General features: G+C 42.5%; 1 protein-coding gene across 1 annotated transcript; it reads left to right on the top strand.

Annotated features, from left to right (window-relative positions):
* The first annotated feature begins 354 nt into the window (after nt 1–354).
* Nucleotides 355–11,709, top strand: LOC141203893 (uncharacterized). The gene is made up of 6 exons (XM_073663866.1): nt 355–1,156; nt 1,286–1,462; nt 1,549–1,672; nt 1,756–1,853; nt 5,123–5,213; nt 7,733–11,709. Exons 1-6 carry the CDS (start codon nt 1,010–1,012, stop codon nt 8,842–8,844), a joined length of 1,749 nt encoding a protein of 582 aa, XP_073519967.1. The 5' UTR covers nt 355–1,009; the 3' UTR covers nt 8,845–11,709.
* Nucleotides 11,710–17,559: the final 5,850 nt, after the last annotated feature.

Below are 17,559 nucleotides of genomic sequence, written 5' to 3'. Positions count from 1 at the left end.
GTTCTGCAACAAGGGCATCCTGGTACTGCCCCATTTTTGTAGACATGTCCGCCTCATGAATAAGAGCTAGAAAGTCCTCCTTGTAGCGTGGATATAGAAGTGTCACCAACCAGTAATGACTGTTACCAAAAATTTTGAGAACGCGAGGGTCACGAGAAAGGCAGCATAACATAAACTCAGCCATGTGTGCCATACTGCAAAGAGGCAAGACTTCCATGTCCTCACCAAGAGGACGACTGACCATGCTCTCCTCCTCTTCCTCCTCCTCCTGCTCCTGCTCCTCCCTGTCCTCAGGCCATCGACGCTGAACAGACAGTATGACAGTATATAAAGTGGCAGCTGCATCTGCATCGTGTAATGAACTTATGTCTGTAAGAGGGAGGAGGGATTCAGAGAGTGAATGTAGGTCAAGGTGTTTGAGATTTCTGCGATGGTCTGCAAGTTTGTGGAGTAAGGATTGGCACCTGGAGAGGAGAGGGAGGAGAATGTAAGTAGATTGTGGTCAGACAGAGAGAGAGGTGTGAGTTAGAGAAGTTAGATAGGAAACAGAGGCGGGTGAAGATGAGGTCCAGTGTGTGGCCATCTATGTGGGTGGGGGCTGAAGACCATTGAGCAAGGCCGAAGGAGGAAGTGAGGGATAGAAGCTTAGAGGCAGATGAGTGGGAAGTGTCAATGGGGATGATGAAATCACCAATGATGGGGATGTCAGCGGAAAGGAAATGAAGTAGCCAGGTGGTGAAGTGGCTGAAAAAATGGTGGCTGGTCCTGGGGGGCGGTAAATGACGGTGAGGTGGAGGGGGAGTAGATGCGAACAGAATGCACCTCAAAAGAGGGGAGAGCAACGGAAGGTGGCAGTGGGATTTGGGTGAAAGAGCGGTTATCTGACAGGAGAAAACCTACTACTCCACCATGCTTGGTGTTGGAGCGGGGTGTGTGAGAAAGATGGAATCCACCGTACGAAAGTGCAGCTAGAGAGGACGGGTCAGAGGGGTTGAGCCACTTTTCAGTGATGCCAAGGAAGGAAAGTTTGTTAGTAATGAAAAGATCATGGATTTTGGAACGTTTGTTGCAGACGGAGCGAGCATTCCATAGAGCTCCTGTTAGTGGGACTGGGGAAGCGGGGGCTGGTCAGATCCTCTTCCGGCTTACTGGAGAGGTGAGAGATTCTGATGACTTCACATTACATCATTCTTATCTATGGGAATAACAGATGGACAGAACTGGAGAGGTGAGGACTCTGGAAATGTCTGGAGGGAGATTTATTAATGTGTCTCTCCATAACCAGGATTACACAGTAGTGAAGAAGACCTCTAGTGAGCGATGTCAGGACCCTGTGTCTGAGGGATGGGGAAGACCCAAGCGCCCAATCACGGGACCTCCATCTCACCCCCTGATACATAAGAACATCAATGACCAGATCCTAGAACTCACCTACAAGATGATTGAGCTGCTGACTGGAGAGGTGACACTGCTGGGAATGCTGGGACATTATATATACAGTAACGCTATGAAGGGATCGGGGGATGACGGTATCATTGTATGTGTCAGGTTCCTATAAGGTGTCAGGATGTCGCCATCTATTTCTCCATGGAGGAGTGGGAGTATTTAGAAGGATGCAAAGATCTGTACAAGGACGTCATGATGGAGGTTCCCCAGCCCCTCACATCACCAGGTAATAGACAGGAGGACTAAATACACACGGCCTATAACTATCGTATGGAAAGAATGAATTCAGTCCCTGTATGTTTCCTCCAGATCTATCCAGTAAGAGGACAACACCAGAGAGATGTCCCCGTCCTCTTCTTCCACAGGACTGTAAGCAAGAAGATCCCAATGTTCCTCAGGATCATCAGGTAGATGGAGAGAAGGTGTCATGAGATCTCCCCTATGATGTGTAGACGGCTGTGAAGGTCTTGTGCTCAGTCTTGTTTTATCCACCAGTATTACCGTATATTCCGGCGTATAAGACGACTTTTGAAGACTGAAAAATCTTCTGTCTAGTCTGGGGTCGTCTTATACGCCGGTAATGCTTTTGAACTTTCAGAAATTGACATGCGGGGATACTCTGGGGGTGTTAATAAGCTGCCGTGGCCGTATCCCTGCCATGTCGGAGTTAATATAAGGTGGAGGGAGTTAAAATACGGCGGCGGTAGGTCCAGACAGTCAGCGCTTCTGTGCTGAAACTGACACATCGCTGCGTATTCCCAGCTCCGGACACAGCGCAGGGCTTCTGTGCCGACAGCTTTCACTTGTCACAGAAGCGCTGCGCTGTGTCCGGAGCAGGGAAGTTCGCATCGCTTCTGTGACAATATATGAAAAGCCGGCAATTCAGCAGCGGCATAAGCCGGCACCCGACAATTTAGAATAGAAAGAATAGAGCATCACACATAGATTAGATAGATAGAAACATGTCAGTCACATATATATGAAGTACAGTGACAGTATTGCTCACTGTACTTGTCATTTAGTGTAAAGGATTTATTAAAACAAATATTAGTGTTTTCATGCACCGTCTCTTTAAAAAAGCCGGCCGGCAATTCAGCAGCGGTACCGGACAATTTATAACAGAAAGATAGAGCATCACACATAGATTAGATAGATAGAAACATGTCAGTCACATATATATGAAGTACAGTGACAGTGCTGGTTACTGTACTTGTCATCTAGTGTTAAAATAAAGGATTTATTTAAAAAAAAATTGGCGTGGGGTTCCCCTTAATTTTAGTCTCTAGCGGAGGTTAAGCAGACGGCTGGGGCAGATGTTTGAAGCCTGGGAAGGGGGTAATACCCACGGAGCTTCCCAGGCTACTAATATGAGCCCCCAGCTGAATACATAGCCTTTACTAGCTATTAAAATGGGGGATCCCCCCAAAAAAATGACGTGGGGTCCCCCCTAATTTAATAGCTAGCAAAGGCTAGGCAGACAGCTGGGGGCTGATATTAATAGCCCAGGAAGGGAGCCATGAATATTGGCCCCCTCCCAGGCTAGAAACACCAGCCGTCAGCCGCCCCAGAAATGGCGCATTCATAGGATGCGCCAATTCTGGCACTTAGCCTCGCTCTTCCACGCTGCCCTGGTGCGGTGGCAGTGGGGTAATAGGGCTGGGGTTGATGTCAGCTTATAATGCCAGCTGACATCAAGCCCAGGTTAGTAATGGAGAGGCGTCTATAAGACACCCCCATTACTAACCCCATAGTAAAAGTAAAAAAAAACACAAACACCCAGAATAAAGTCCTTTAATTGAAATAAAGACACAATTCTTTATTGTTCTAAATTAAACCATACTTACCATCACGCCCATTCCAGCTGAAGCCAACGATCTCCTGCAATAAAAGAAAAATAATAAACCAACCTCATCCTTACCTTTCCATGGTTCCCAGGACAGCTTCAGCTCTGCTACATCGAGATGACAGGCTGGACCGCAGCAGAACGCCGCCATCCAGCCTGTCATCCCGCAGACACTGAGAAGCGCAGGCTTGCTTGCGCTCTGCAGTGTCTGGCTGTGACGGCATCCAGATGTGCCGACAATGAACTCAGCTCACCTCCTGGACGTCCGTCACTGACAGCGTGGGAAACTTCTACTGCGCATGCGGGGAGCAGGAGAATTTTCCCACGCTGTCAGTGACGTGCATGAGGTGAGCCGAGTTCATTGGACATGATCTCGGCTCATCTGGATGCCGTCACAGTCAGACACTGAGGAGCACAAGCATGCCTGCGCTTCTCAGTGTCTGCCGCATGGCAAGCTGAACGGCAGCGTTCTGCTGCGGTGCAGCCTGTCATGTGAATGTAGCAGAGCTGGACCGGTCCTGGGAACCATGGAGAGGTAAGGATGAGGTTGCTTTATTATTTTTCTTTTATTGCAGGAGATCGTTGGCTTCAGCTGGAATGGGCGTGATGGTAAGTATGGTTTAATTTAGAACATTAAAAAATTGTGTCTTTATTTCAATTAAAGGACTTTATTCTGGGTGTTTGTGTTTTTTTTAATTACTTTACTAGAAATTCATGGCGGTCATGTCTAATATTGGCGTGACCCCATGAATTTCGGGCTTAGGGCCAGCTGATAATGCCAAGCTGGCCTTAACCCCTTTATTACCCAGTGAGCCACCGCACCAGGGCCCTGGATGAGTTGGGTACAGCGCCAGAAGATGGCGCTTCTATGAACGCGCCATTTTCCGGGGTGGCTGCGGACTGCAATTTGCAGCGGGGGGGGGGGGGGGGGGCAGAAAGCTTGGGCCTCCCTGCGCTGCAGATTCCAGCCCCCAGCTGCCTAGTTGTACCTGGCTGGACACAAAAATAGGGCGAAGCCCCACGTCTTTTTTTTTTTAATTATTTCATGAAATAATTAAAAAAAAAAGGGTTTCCCTATATTGTTGTGTCCGGCCAGGTACAAATAGGCAGCTGGTGGTTGGGGGCAGCCCGTTCCTGCCTGCTGTACCTGGCTGGACACAAAAATATGGCGAAGTCCACGTCAACATTTTTGGGAAAAATTAATTACAAAATTAATAATTTAGGGACTGCATCTTTATTAACCCCTCAATTGTCATTTAGTGTTAAAATAAAGGATTTTTTAAAAAGAAAATTGGCGTGGGATCCACCATCATTATAGTCTCTAGCGGAGGTTAAGCAGACGGCTGGGGCAGATGTTTGAAGTCTGGGAAGGGGGTAATACCCACGGAGCTTCCCAGGCTACTAATATCAGCCCCCAGCTGAATACCTAGCCTTTACTAGCTATTAGAATGGGGGACCCCCCCAAAAAATGACGTGGGGTCCCCCCTATTTTAATATGTTTATGAGTGACAGTTTTCCTGCTATATACCTGCATGTCATAAGAATTTAAATTAAAAAAGGACCATGTTAAATTCAAATCTGTTTTTTTTTAATTTTTACCGGTGTTTGGTATGCGTTGGAAAAGGGGTAGTCTTATACGGTGAATATATCCTAAACTCTATATTTTAACAGGAAAGTAGGGGGGTCGTCTTATACACCAGGTCATCTTATACGCCGGAATATACGGTATATGTTTTATACTTGTGTAATGAGAACGGTGGAGATGGCAGGATTATAGCTGATCATAGATAGGACTTCTCCATCTGTCTGTGACTTTTATAATATTTGTTTCAGAGTAAAGATCTGATCCATATTAATACTACAGAGACATATGTGAGGGGTGATGAGCGGTGTAAGGAGGAGATTCCTACATATGACTACCCAGGTGAGTAGTGACCACTAAATGCAGAGAAGTCACAGATTCTTCTCTTGTCACCGGCTGCTGTTGCTTTATCGGTGGTGTATCCTGACCGTATCACAATTGTGTGATCACCAATTTTCCTCTAGCCCACAATATTCTCCTCCACCAAAAACTGTTCAAATGACTTTGGGCATTGAAAGCCCTTTTCTACAGATCTTACAACCTGGAAGACCCACCTACCCCTGGGCTTAGGATAAAATATAATAAAATATTGTACTGGACCGCTAAGAGAAAGCGGAGGGTAATGATGCTGTTGGCTTCCTAGATCCCTGATATCTTATTGGATGAATCTACCTTCTCTCCCTTCTGTGCGGCTGAATGTTCTCATATGGTCCCTACAAGACCAGGTCCAGTCTTTCTGGCCAAACTGCACTTTTATGATCGATAACATTAAATGTGCAGTGAGGGCCAAGTGTGAAGTTCTGTACAATAACAACAGAGTTTCCTTTTATACTTTTCAATTTCTTTTTAAACCAACTAACTTCAAACAGGATTGTTATAAACTACATAAAAAACATTACACCTGTGCCATGATATGTCTCTAAGCTAAACACCTCAGCTCTGCAATATTATAAAATAGTTCTCTTTGAATGTCTAATATTTCTTCTTGAAATTTATCTGACAGGAAATATTGTCCCTTACGATAGTTTAGATGATGAAGAGCCCCCGAGCCCCAGACTCTAATTACCCCGGAGAGGTTTCTCCACTAGTTACTCACTATTTACTGATGGAGACTGTTCAGTTTGATCATTTCAGTTGATGTGTTACTGTCTATACTCACAGTTTTTGACTTCAGTAATTAGTGCCCAAAATACTCTGATTTAACCCCTTCCCGCAGCCAGTTTTGTGTCCCTAATCCGGCCCCATTGTATTTTTCAAATCTGACGTGTGTCACTTTATGTGGTGATAATTCTGGAATTCTTCACAAAGGATAATAGTAAACAAATGAACTTTACAAATTATTTCCAACTTCTCTTGAATCTGACAGTCCCCTATATACGGTTGTACACTACTGTCTGGGCACATGGCAGGGTAAGAAGGGAAGGGGCACCATTGAGATATTTCAATGCAGATCTTGCTGAAATAATTTACAGACACAATGTATTGGGGGCGCTGTTCATGGTCACCTGGCAGCTCAAAACATGGCCACCACAAACAGGCTTGGTGCTATCTACCCCGTTTTCCAGATTTCAAGTATTGCCTTAACCCTCATTCTTTAACCCCTCTACATGGATCTGGACTTACACAGAGACCCCTAGGCTTGGGCCCCGGTGTTACCTGCTGTTCTGTGGAGTGAGATGGGAAGAAGAATAGTCAGGTAGCCGGGTCAGAACCAGGAGGGCAGAGAAAGTACAAAATCAGAAGACACAAGAGTAGTCAGTAAACGGGCCGAGGTCACAACAGGAACCAAATACACAAGCCGGAAGCTGATCACAGAGGACTGAACCAGAGGAGAACAAGGCTGGATCTGGCAGCTTCCGGCAATATGCTTCCAGCTTTAGTAGGGTGCGGTGCTTTCCAAATGGCTGAAGCAGGGAGCAGATTACTGCAGCTGGACTGCACACACACCCATACCGCCAGACTGGATGGTACTACTGGTCCCAGGCTACCGAATCTTAGTGGCTGGACAGAGCCTGCGCCGCCCAGAGCTTCTGGTTCTGATGTCTCCTCCATCACCAGCGCCACCTGCAGGATGAATAAGGCGGCTCCTGGTGACAGAAGCAGACGTTGCAGGAGCAGATCCCAAAGTAAATGGACACACCAACTGCAGAAGCCCTAATATGCCAAAATGTCAGAAAACCAGAGCAATAGAAATCCCCATAAAGTGACTGCATTTTGGAAATTATAACCCTCAATTAATCTATAGGTGTAGTGACTATTTTGATTCAACAGGCAGTGGATGTTGGAGAGTGAAAAATTTTAAATATGTCATTTTATTCCCCAACACGTAGTGCCCAGATTGTGCTCCAGGAGACACACACCGTAAATGAAGAGGGTTCTTCTCACTATAGTAATGTCACATACATGGATGATAAATGTGTGTTGGGCGCACTGCAAGGCTCAGAAGAGAGGGGGAGATCTGACTGTGGGAGAGCGGATATTGCTGGATTGGTTTATGGAAGCCATGTTGCTTTTAAAGAACCTTTGATCCTCTGTTTTTACACTGACAGATGATGGATCAGAGTGGGGACTTGTTTTTTTGCTGGATGAGTAGAAGTTTTTATTGGTATTATTTTCATCTACATAACATTGTTTGGTGGATTTTACTCCATATTTGGGGGGCAAAATGAACAGTTGAACACCACGCTCCACTGGTTCATCCTATGAGATTTTCTATTAGACTGTGAACTGTCATTGTCCTGGTGAATAATTCAATATTTTTATATAACTTGCCCTTTGTACGAACAGTTTAAGTAGAAATGTTCAAAAATATAAATTTCAAGGATATTTTATTAAAAAATAATAGGATTTATTTTTGGCAGGTGACTCTACCAGGAGATCAGAGGGACAGCTGACATCTTCAATTTCTAAATCAGATGATCTTGAGATCCCACAGGATACAATTGAAGTGAATGCCATTACTCCAGATTTACCATCATCCCTTCACAGCAAAGATCAATCATCTGATCCTTTGAAACAGGTCCTGTCTTCTGATTCATTACTGACTACCAAGGAAAATCATAGTCACAAAATAATCATTAAAAAACAAACTGTTCCTAATGAAAAGAAGCCATTTTCACGTTCAGAACATGGAAATAGCTTTCCCCTTGAAAAGTCTTTTCTTAAACATGAAAAAATTCACACAGCAGAGAATAGATTTCTTTGTCCCAAGTGTGGGAAATGTTTTAACAAGAAATCAAATCTGGTTAGTCACCAGAGAAGTCACAAAGAGGAGAAGTCATTTTCATGTTCAGAATGTGGGAAATGTTTTACAGTGAGATTATCTCTTGTTAGACATCTTCGAATTCACACAGGGGAGAAGCCTTTTTCATGTTCAGAATGTGGTAAATGTTTTGCAGAGAAATCAAGTCTTAGCAAACATCAGAGAACTCACACAGGAGTGAAGCCATTTTCATGTTCAGTATGTGGGAAATGTTTTACAGAGAAATCAACTCTTGTACCACATCTTCGAACTCACACAGGGGAGAAGCTTTTTTCATGTACAGAATGTGGAAAATGTTTTGCACAGAAATCACAATTTGTTAAGCACCAAAGAACTCACACAGGGGAAAAGCCATTTTCATGTTCAGAATGTGAGAAATGTTTTAGCCAGAAATCAGATTTGGATAAGCATCTTAGAACGCACACAGGGGAGAAGCCGTTTTCATGCTCAGAATGTGGGAAATGTTTTAACCGGAAAGTGCATCTTAATAGCCACCATAAAACACACACAGGGGAGAAGCCATTTTCATGTTCAGAATGTGGGAAATGTTTTACAACAAAATCATCTCTCGTTACACATCAGAGAACTCACACAGGGGATAAGCCATTTTCATGTTCAGAATGTGAGAAATGTTTTACAACAAAATCATCTCTCGTTACACATCAGAGAACTCACAGAGGGGATAAGCCATTTTCATGTTCAGAATGTTGAAAATGTTTTACCCAGAAATCATATTTTTTATCCATCAAAGAACCCATACAGGGGAGAAGCCTTTTTCCTGCCAAGAATGTGGGAAATGTTTTAACCAGAAATCATATTTTGTTAATCATCAAAGAATTCACACAGGGGAGAAGCCTTTTTCATGTTCGGAATGTGGGAAATGTTTTAACAAGAGAACACATTTTGTTAATCACCAAAGAACTCACACAAGGGAGAAGCCTTTTTCGTGTTAGATGTTCTGAATGTGGGAAATATTTAACCAGAAATCAGTTGTTATACACAAAAGATCCCACACAGAGGAGAAGCCTTTTTCCTGTTCAGAATGTGGGAAATGTTTTTTGAAGAAACCATCTCTTCTTAGTCACTAGAGCAGTCACACAGGGGAGAAGCCTTTTTATATTCTTAATGTGGTAATGTTTGACTTGGAACGACACACTTTTAGCAAGAAAACATCTTACTAATAAGTGAGTGCGACTTATAGACTGGAGGCTGTTTCCTGTGACAAAGAACGCTCAGACAGTGTCCTTCCTGATCGCTGAGAGAACTGCTCTCTCCTCCAGCCTATTTAATCTTATCTAACTTATGTTTGCAGACCATTGATATTACTTATTTATTTAGATATATTATCTCAACATATGCATTCCTGTTTTCACCAATGAGGTATTGCGCTTTTAAATCCCCTCTATGTATATTACCTACCTGTCTGCATAGTTTATACTCTCACTATGCATGTTTTGGAGCATGCGCCCCTTGATCCTCCAATCTCATGATGTCTCATTTGCACTTGCATTTCAGTTGCTATAGCAAGAAATTTGAGGTTTATGCCCTAATATACAGTGGGGAAAATAAGTATTTGATATACTGACGATTTTGCAAGTTTTCCCACCCACAAAGAATGCAGAGGTCTGTAATTATTATCATAGGTCACTTCAACTATGAGAGACAGAATCTAAAAAGAAAAAAACAGAAAATCACATTGTATGAGTTTTAAATAATTACATTGCATTTTATTGCATGAAATAAGTATTTGATCACCGACCAACCAGCAAGAATTCTGCCTCTCACAGACCTGTTCGTTTTTCTTTAACCCTTTCGCGCCAGACCCTATTTTTGCCTTCATGACCAGGCCAATTTATACAGTTCTGACCACTGTCGCTTTATGAGGTAATTACTCTGGAACACTTCTACAGATTCCCCTGATTCTGAGACTGTTTATTCGTGACATCTTGTACTTCATGATAGTGGTAAAATTTCTTTGATATGACTTGCGTTACTTTGTGAAAAAATCGGACATTTGGCAAAAACTTAGAAATTTTCGCAATTCTCAAACTTTGAATTTTCATGCCCTTAAATCAGTAGAGGTATGTCATATAAAATAGTTAATAAATAACATTTCCCACATGTCTACTTTACATCAGCACAATTTTGGAACCAAATATTTTTTTTTGTTAGGAAGTTATAAGGATTAAAAGTTGACCAGCGATTTCTCATTTTTCCAACAAAATTTACAAAAACATTTTTTTAGGGACCACATCTTATTTGAAGTCACTTTGAGGGGCCTTTATGACAGAAAATACCCAAAAGTGACACCATTTTAAAAACTGCACCCCTCCAGGTGCTCAAAACCACATTTAAGAAGTTTATTTAACCGTCAGGTGCTTCACAGGAATTTTTGGATTATGGAAGAAAACAATGAACATTTACCTTTTTTTCACACAACTGCTACTTTAGACCCAATTTTTTTTATTTTCGCAAGGGTAACAGGAAAAAATGGACTACAAAATTTCTTGTGCAATTTCCCCTGAGCACGCCCATTCCCCATGTGTGGGAGAACACCACTGTTGGGGTGCACGGCAGGGCTCCGAAGGCAAGGAGCGCCATTTGACTTTTTGAACGTAAACTTTGCTTGAATAATTAGTGGACGCCATGTCATGTTTGGGGAGCCCCTGATGTGCCTCAACAGTTAAAGCTTCCCACAAGTGACACTATTTTGGAAACTAGACCCCTCAGTGAACTTATCTAGATGTGTGGTGAGCACCTTGAACCCCCAGGTGCTTCACAGAAGTTTATAATATTGAGCCGTAAAAATAAAATAAAATGTTTTTCAGCCCTTAATTTTGCATTATCATAAAGGTAACAGAAGAAATTGAACCATGAAATTTGTTGTGCAATTTCTCCCAAGTACGCCGATACCCCATATGTGGGTGAAAACCACTGCTTGGGCACATGGCAGGGCTTGGAAGGGAAGGAGTGCCATTTGACTTTTTGAATGTAAAATTTGCTTGAATAATTAGCGGATGCCATGTCACGTTTGGAGACCCCCTGATGTGCCTAAACAGTGGAAAACCCCCACAAGTGACACCATTTTCGAAACTAGTCCCCTCAAGGAACTTATCTAGATGTGTGGTGAGCACCTTGAACCCCCAGGTGCTTCAGAGAAGTTTATAACGTAGAGCCGTGAAAATAAAAAAAATCCAACTTTTTCCACAAACATTATCTTTTAGCCCCAATTTTTTTATTTTCACAAGGGTAAGAGGAGAAAATGAACCTCAAAAGCTGTTGTACAATTTCTCCTGAGTACGCCGATATTCCATATGTGGTGGAAAATTACTTTTCAGGCACAATGCAAAGCTCATAAGGGAAGGAGCGCTATATTACAGTGCAGATTTTACTGTTGTGGTTTGCAGGTGACATGAACAACTAGGAGAGCCCCTGCGGTCCCAGAACATAGAATCATAGAATGGTAGAGTTGGAGGGGACCTCCTGGGTCATCTGGTCCAACCCCCTGCTCAAAGAAGGATTCACTAAATCATCTCAGACAGATGGTCTGTCCAGCCTCTGTTTGAAGACGTCCATTGAAGGAGAACTCACCACCTCTCGTGGCAGCCTGTTCCACTCATTGATCACCCTAACTGTCAAAAAGTTTTTTCTAATATCTAATCAGTGTCATCCCATTGCTTCTAGTCTTTCCTTGTGCAAATGAGAATAAAGATGATCCTTCTACAATGTGACAGCCCTTGAGATATTTGTAGACAGCTATTAAGTCTCCTCTCAGTCTTCTTTTTTGCAAGCTAAACATTCCCAAATCCTGTAACCGTTCCTCATAGGACATGGTTTGCAGACCGGTCACCATTCTGGTCGCTCTTCTCTGAACTTGCTCCAGTTTATCGATGTCTTTTTTAAAATGTGCTGCCCAAAACTGGACGCAGTATTCCAGATGAGGTCTGACCAAAGACGAGTAAAGTCCGATAATGACTTCACGTGATCTAGACTGTATGCTTCTGTTAATACATCCCAGAATTGTATTTGCCTTTTTTTGCTGCTGCATCACACTGTTGACTCATGTTCAGTCTATGATCTATTAGTATACCTAAGTCTTTTTCACATGTACTGTTGCTTAGCTCTACTCCTCCCATTTTGTATATGCTTTTTTCATTTTTATTTTCCCTGTTAAAAACCATTCTGTTAGTTACTGCCCACTGCTCCAGTTTATTTAGGTCTTTTTGAATCCTCTCTCTCTCTTCTCTAATATTAGCTATCTCTCCTAGCTTTGTGTTATCAGCAAATTGAATCAGTTTACCCTCAATTCCTTCATCTAAATCATTGATAAAGATGTTGAACAATACAGGTCCCAGGACAGAGCCCTGTGGTACCCCACTTGAGACATTCATCCAACTGGATGTGAAGCCATTTACGACCACTCTTTGAGTCCGATCACTAAGCCAGTTATGAATCCACCTAACAGTTGCCTTGTCCATTCCATACTTGGTAATTTTTTCAATAAGGGTGGTGTGAGATACTTTGTCAAATGCTTTACTGAAGTCAAGATATACTATATATACTATATCTACAGCATTTCCCTGATCCACCCAGTCAGTGATTCTGTCATAGAAGGAAATTAAGTTAGTCTGACATGACTTGTTAGTTACAAACCCATGCTGACTCTGGTTAATCACTTCATTCTTATCCAGGTACTTACATACATGTTGTTTAATAATTTGTTCAAAGATCTTTCCTGGTATAGAAGTCAGACTCACCGGCCTATAGTTCCCTGGGTCCACCTTCTTCCCCTTTTTGAAGATAGGAACAACATTTGCTCTTCTCCAGTCTTCTGGGACTTCTGTTCTCCAAGAATTTTCAAAGATTATGGAGAGTGGTTCTAAAATTTCTACGATCTCCTTCAGTATTCTGGGGTGTAATTCATCTTGACCTGGAGACTTGAACTCATTTATGTTAGCTAAATATTCCCTCACAATCTCTCTGTTTACAGATAACTTGGATTCTTCTATTCCTTTAATAGGACAGTGAACATCAGGTGATGTTACATTTTCTTTCTGAGAGAAAACAGATGCAAAATAGGAATTAAAAAGTTCTGCCTTCTCAACATCCTCTTACCATTTCACCATTTTCATCCTGTAAAAATCCTATAGCATCTTTGACTTTTCTTTTACTTTTGACATACCCTCAAAATCCTTGTTTATTGCTTTGGACATCTCTTGCAAGCCTTAATTCATTGTCAGCTTTAGCTAACCTGATACGTGCCCTACAGGATCTGCAGACTGCATTATAATCTTCTTTAGATATGCCTCCCTCTTTCCATTTGATAAACATTTCTTTCTTTCTTTTTAGCATGTGTTTAAGCTCTGTGTTCATCCATCCTGGTTTCCTTAAATGCTTCCCATTCTTCCTACTTTTCGGGATTGCTAACGATTGTGCTTTGAGAATCTCATTTTAAAAAAATTTCCCATCCTTCCTGGACATTTTTGTCTTTAAGGGCATCCAGCCATTGGATCCCTCCTATTCTCTTTCTGAGTCGCTTAAAATCTGCCTTTCTGAAATCTAACCTTGAAGTTTGAGTCTCCACATGTCTTCCTCCTCTAGTTATCCAAAATTCTATAAAAGCATGATCGCTGCCTCCTAGGGTTTCAGCCACTTTTACCTCCTCAACCATTTCCTCCCTGTTTAAAAGGATTAGATCCAAAGTAGCAGATCCCCTTGTATTCTCCCCTACCTTTTGGAAGATAAAGTTGTCAGCAAGAGAGGATAAGAATTTGCTTGACCTGTTAGCTTTACTTGAGAGAGATTCCCAACAAATGTCTGGATAGTTGAAATTTCCCATGACCACTACGTGATATTTTTTGGAGAACTTGGTCATTTGATACATAAAGAGTTCATCCATATCTTCAGCTTGCCCAGGTGGCCTGTAGTAAATGCCTACAATGGTGTCCTTTCCGTTGTTCTCTCCTTGTATTCTTACCCAAACAGTTTCCACAGAACTCCCAGTCTCTGAAGCTTCAATCTCTGTGCAGATATACGCTTTTCTAACATACAATGCGACACCTCCTCCTCGTTTATCAAGTCTGTTTCTTGCAAATAAGTTGTATCCTTTTAGCCTTGTATTCTAATCATGTGTATCGTCCCACCAAGTTTCAGTGATTCCAATGACATCATATTCCTTTTCCTGCGTTAGTAGTTCCAATTCTCCTTGTTTGTTGCCCATGCTTTGTGCATTTGTATAAAAACATTTTAGTTTGTGATTGGTTTCTCTTCCTCCCATATTTTTATTATTTACATTTTTTTGTCTTTATATAGCTGGCCTGTAGGTTACTATTTTTCACAGCGACCTCGTGTCAATAACTTCACTGACACACTGCAACAAATTTACATTGAGTACGGAAAGTATTCAGACCCTTTAAAGTTTTCCCTCTTTGTTTCATTGCAGCCATTTGGTAAATTCTAAAAAGATTCACTTTTTTCTCATTAAAGTACACTCTGCACCCCATCTTCACTAAAAAAAAAACAAATGTAGAAATTTTTGCAAATTTATTAAAAAAGAAAAACTGAAATATCACATGGTCATAAGTATTCAGACTCTTTGCTCAGACACTCATATTTAAGTCACATGCTGTCCATTTCCTTGTGATCCTCTTGAGATGGTTCTACTCCTTCATTGGAGTCCAGCTGTGTTTAATTAAACTGATAGGACTTGATTTGGAAAGGCACACACCTGTCTATATAAGACCTCACAGCTCACAGTGCATGTCAGACCAAATGAGAATCATGAGCTCAAAGGAACTGCCCAAGGAGCTCAGAGACAGAATTGCGGCAAGGCACAGATATGGCCAAGGTTACATCTCGGGAGAGACCTGAAAATGGCTGTCCACCATCGTTCACCATCCAACCTGACGGAACTGGAGAGGATCTGCGAGGAAGAATGGCAGAGAATCCCCAAATCCAGGTGTGAAAAACTTGTTGCATCATTCCCAAGAAGACTCATGGCTGTACTAGCTCAAAAGGGGGCTTCTACTCAATACTGAGCAAAGGGTCTGAATACTTATGACCATGTGATATTTCAGTTTTTCTTTTTTAATAAATTTGCAAAAATGTCTACATTTCTGGGGGTTTTTTCAGTCAAGATGGGGTGCAGAGTGTACTTTAATGAGAAAAAAAGTGAACTTTTTAGAATTTACCAAATGGCTGCAATGAAACAAAGAGTGAAAATTTTAAAGGGGTCTGAATACTTTCCGTACTCACTGTGAATGGAGGCCAATATTTTCCACGTTCACTACAAATTTCTGGATTTTTATTGATGTAATATGGAAAGGATCTGGCTGTATTCTGCAGTGCCAACAAGCAAATGGAGCAGATAAATGAGGTACTCTGGATTGCTTTTTAAGCAAATAACCAGGATTAAGATAAAAAAAAATTTTCCCTGGCCTCTGATATCTGGGGCTATGTCTACAAATATCTGTAAGAACAGCAGCAGCAGGAACGTTCAATGGACCCTCTTGCACTATATGCACTGCAGTCTGCCACATAACTGCCTGCCTGCCTAGCACTGATTATATGCATCTGGATTAGTCCTCAGAAGGACTGTTAGTTCCGATGGATATATAATATACACTGCTTAAAAAAATAAAGGGAACACTTAAACAACACAATGTGACTCCAAGTCAATAACACTTCTGTGAAATCTACCTGTCCAGTTATGAAGCAACACTGATTGTGAATCAATTTCTCCTGCTGTTGTGCAAATGGAATAGACAACTGGTAGAAATGATAGGCAATTAGCAAGATACCCCCTATAAAGGAGCGGTTCTGCAGGTGGTGACCATAGACCATTTCTCTGTTCTCATCCTTTTTGGTTGTTGTTTTGGTCACTTTTTCATTTTGCCATTATTCTCACCCCTAGAGGTACAGTAGCATGAGGCGGTGTCTACAGTACAACCCACCCACAGAAGTTGCTCAGTTAGTGCAGTTCATCCAGGATGACACATCAGTGCGAGCTGTGGCAAGAAGGTTAGCTGTGTCTGTCAGCACAGTGTCCAGAGCATGGAGCAGATACCAGGAGACAGGCCAGTACACCAGGAGATGTGGAGGGAGCCATAGGAGGGCAACAACCCAGCAGCAGGACCGTTACCTCCTCCTTTGTGCAAGGAGGAACACTGCCAGAGCCCTGCAAAATGACCTCTGGCAGGCCACAAATGTGCATGTGTCTGCACAAATGGTTAGAAACCGACTCCATGAGGGTGGTATGAGGGCCCGATGTCCACAGAGGAGGGTTGTGCTCACAGCCCAACACCATGCAGGACGCTTGGCATTTGCCATAGAACACCAGGATTGGCAAAGTCGCCACTGGCGCTCTGTGCTCTTCACAGATGAAAGCAGGTTCACACTGAGCACATGTGACAGATGTGACAGAGTCTGGAGACGCCGTGGAGAGCGATCTGCTGCCTGAAACATCCTTCAGCATGACCGGTTTGGCAGTGGGTCAGTAATGGTGTGGGGTGGCATTTCTATGGAGGGCTGCACAGCCCTCCATGTGCTCACCAGAGGTAGCCTGACTGCCATTAGGTACCGAGATGAGATCCTCAGACCCCTTGTGAGACCATATGCTGGTGCGGTTGGCCCTGGGTTCCTCCTAATGCAGGACAATGCCAAACCTCATGTGGCTGGAGTGTGTCAGCAGTTCCTGCAAGATGAAGGCATTGAAGCTATGGACTGGCCCACCCGTTCCCCAGACCTGAATCTGATTGAGCACATCTGGGACATCATGTCTCGCTCCATCCACCAACGTCACGTTGCATCACAGACTGTCCAGGAGTTGGCGGATGCTTTAGTCCAGGTCTGGGAGGAGATCCCATAGGAGACCATCCGCAACCTCATCAGGAGCATGCCCAGGCGTTGTAGGGAGGTCATACAGGCACGTGGAGGCCACACACAATACTGAGCCTCATTTTGACTTGTTTTTAGGACATTACATCAAAGTTGGATCAGCCTGTAGTGTGTTTTTCCACTTTAATTTTGGGGGTGACTCCAAATCCAGGCCTCCATTGGTTAATAAATTTGATTTCCATTGATGATTTTTGTGTGATTTTGTTGTCAGCACATTCAACTTTGTACAGAACAAAGTATTCAATGAGAATATTTCATTCATTCAGATCTAGGATGTGTTATTTGAGTGTTCCCTTTATTTTATTGAGCAGTGTATATATACAACCCCTGGAAAAAATTATGGAATCACTGGGCTCGGAGGATGTTCATTCAGTTGTTTAATGTTGTTGAAAAAAAGCAGATCACAGACATGGCACAAAACTAAAGTCATTTCAAATGGCAACTTTAGGGCTTTAAGAAACACTAAAAGAAATCAAGATTAAAAATGTGGTACTCAGTAAGGGTAATTTTTTCAGACCAAGCAGAGGGAAA

This window comes from Phyllobates terribilis, unplaced genomic scaffold (genome assembly GCF_046119375.1).
Source record: "Phyllobates terribilis strain yellow unplaced genomic scaffold, ASM4611937v1 Scaffold_130__1_contigs__length_5004896, whole genome shotgun sequence".
Taxonomy (NCBI): Eukaryota; Metazoa; Chordata; class Amphibia; order Anura; family Dendrobatidae; genus Phyllobates; species Phyllobates terribilis.
Note: the sequence above shows the minus strand (reverse complement) of the source record. Positions and strands in the feature narration are given on the sequence as shown.

Excerpts from the sequence above, each read along its gene's own strand:
- LOC141203893 (XM_073663866.1), top strand. The coding sequence starts at position 1,010 with ATGCCAAGGAAGGAAAGTTTGTTAGTAATGAAAAGATCATGGATTTTG. Across the intron at positions 1,157-1,285 it reads TCTTCCGGCTTACTGGAGAG|GATTACACAGTAGTGAAGAA; the intron begins GTGAGAGATTCT and ends CTCCATAACCAG. Across the intron at positions 1,854-5,122 it reads ATGTTCCTCAGGATCATCAG|AGTAAAGATCTGATCCATAT; the intron begins GTAGATGGAGAG and ends TATTTGTTTCAG.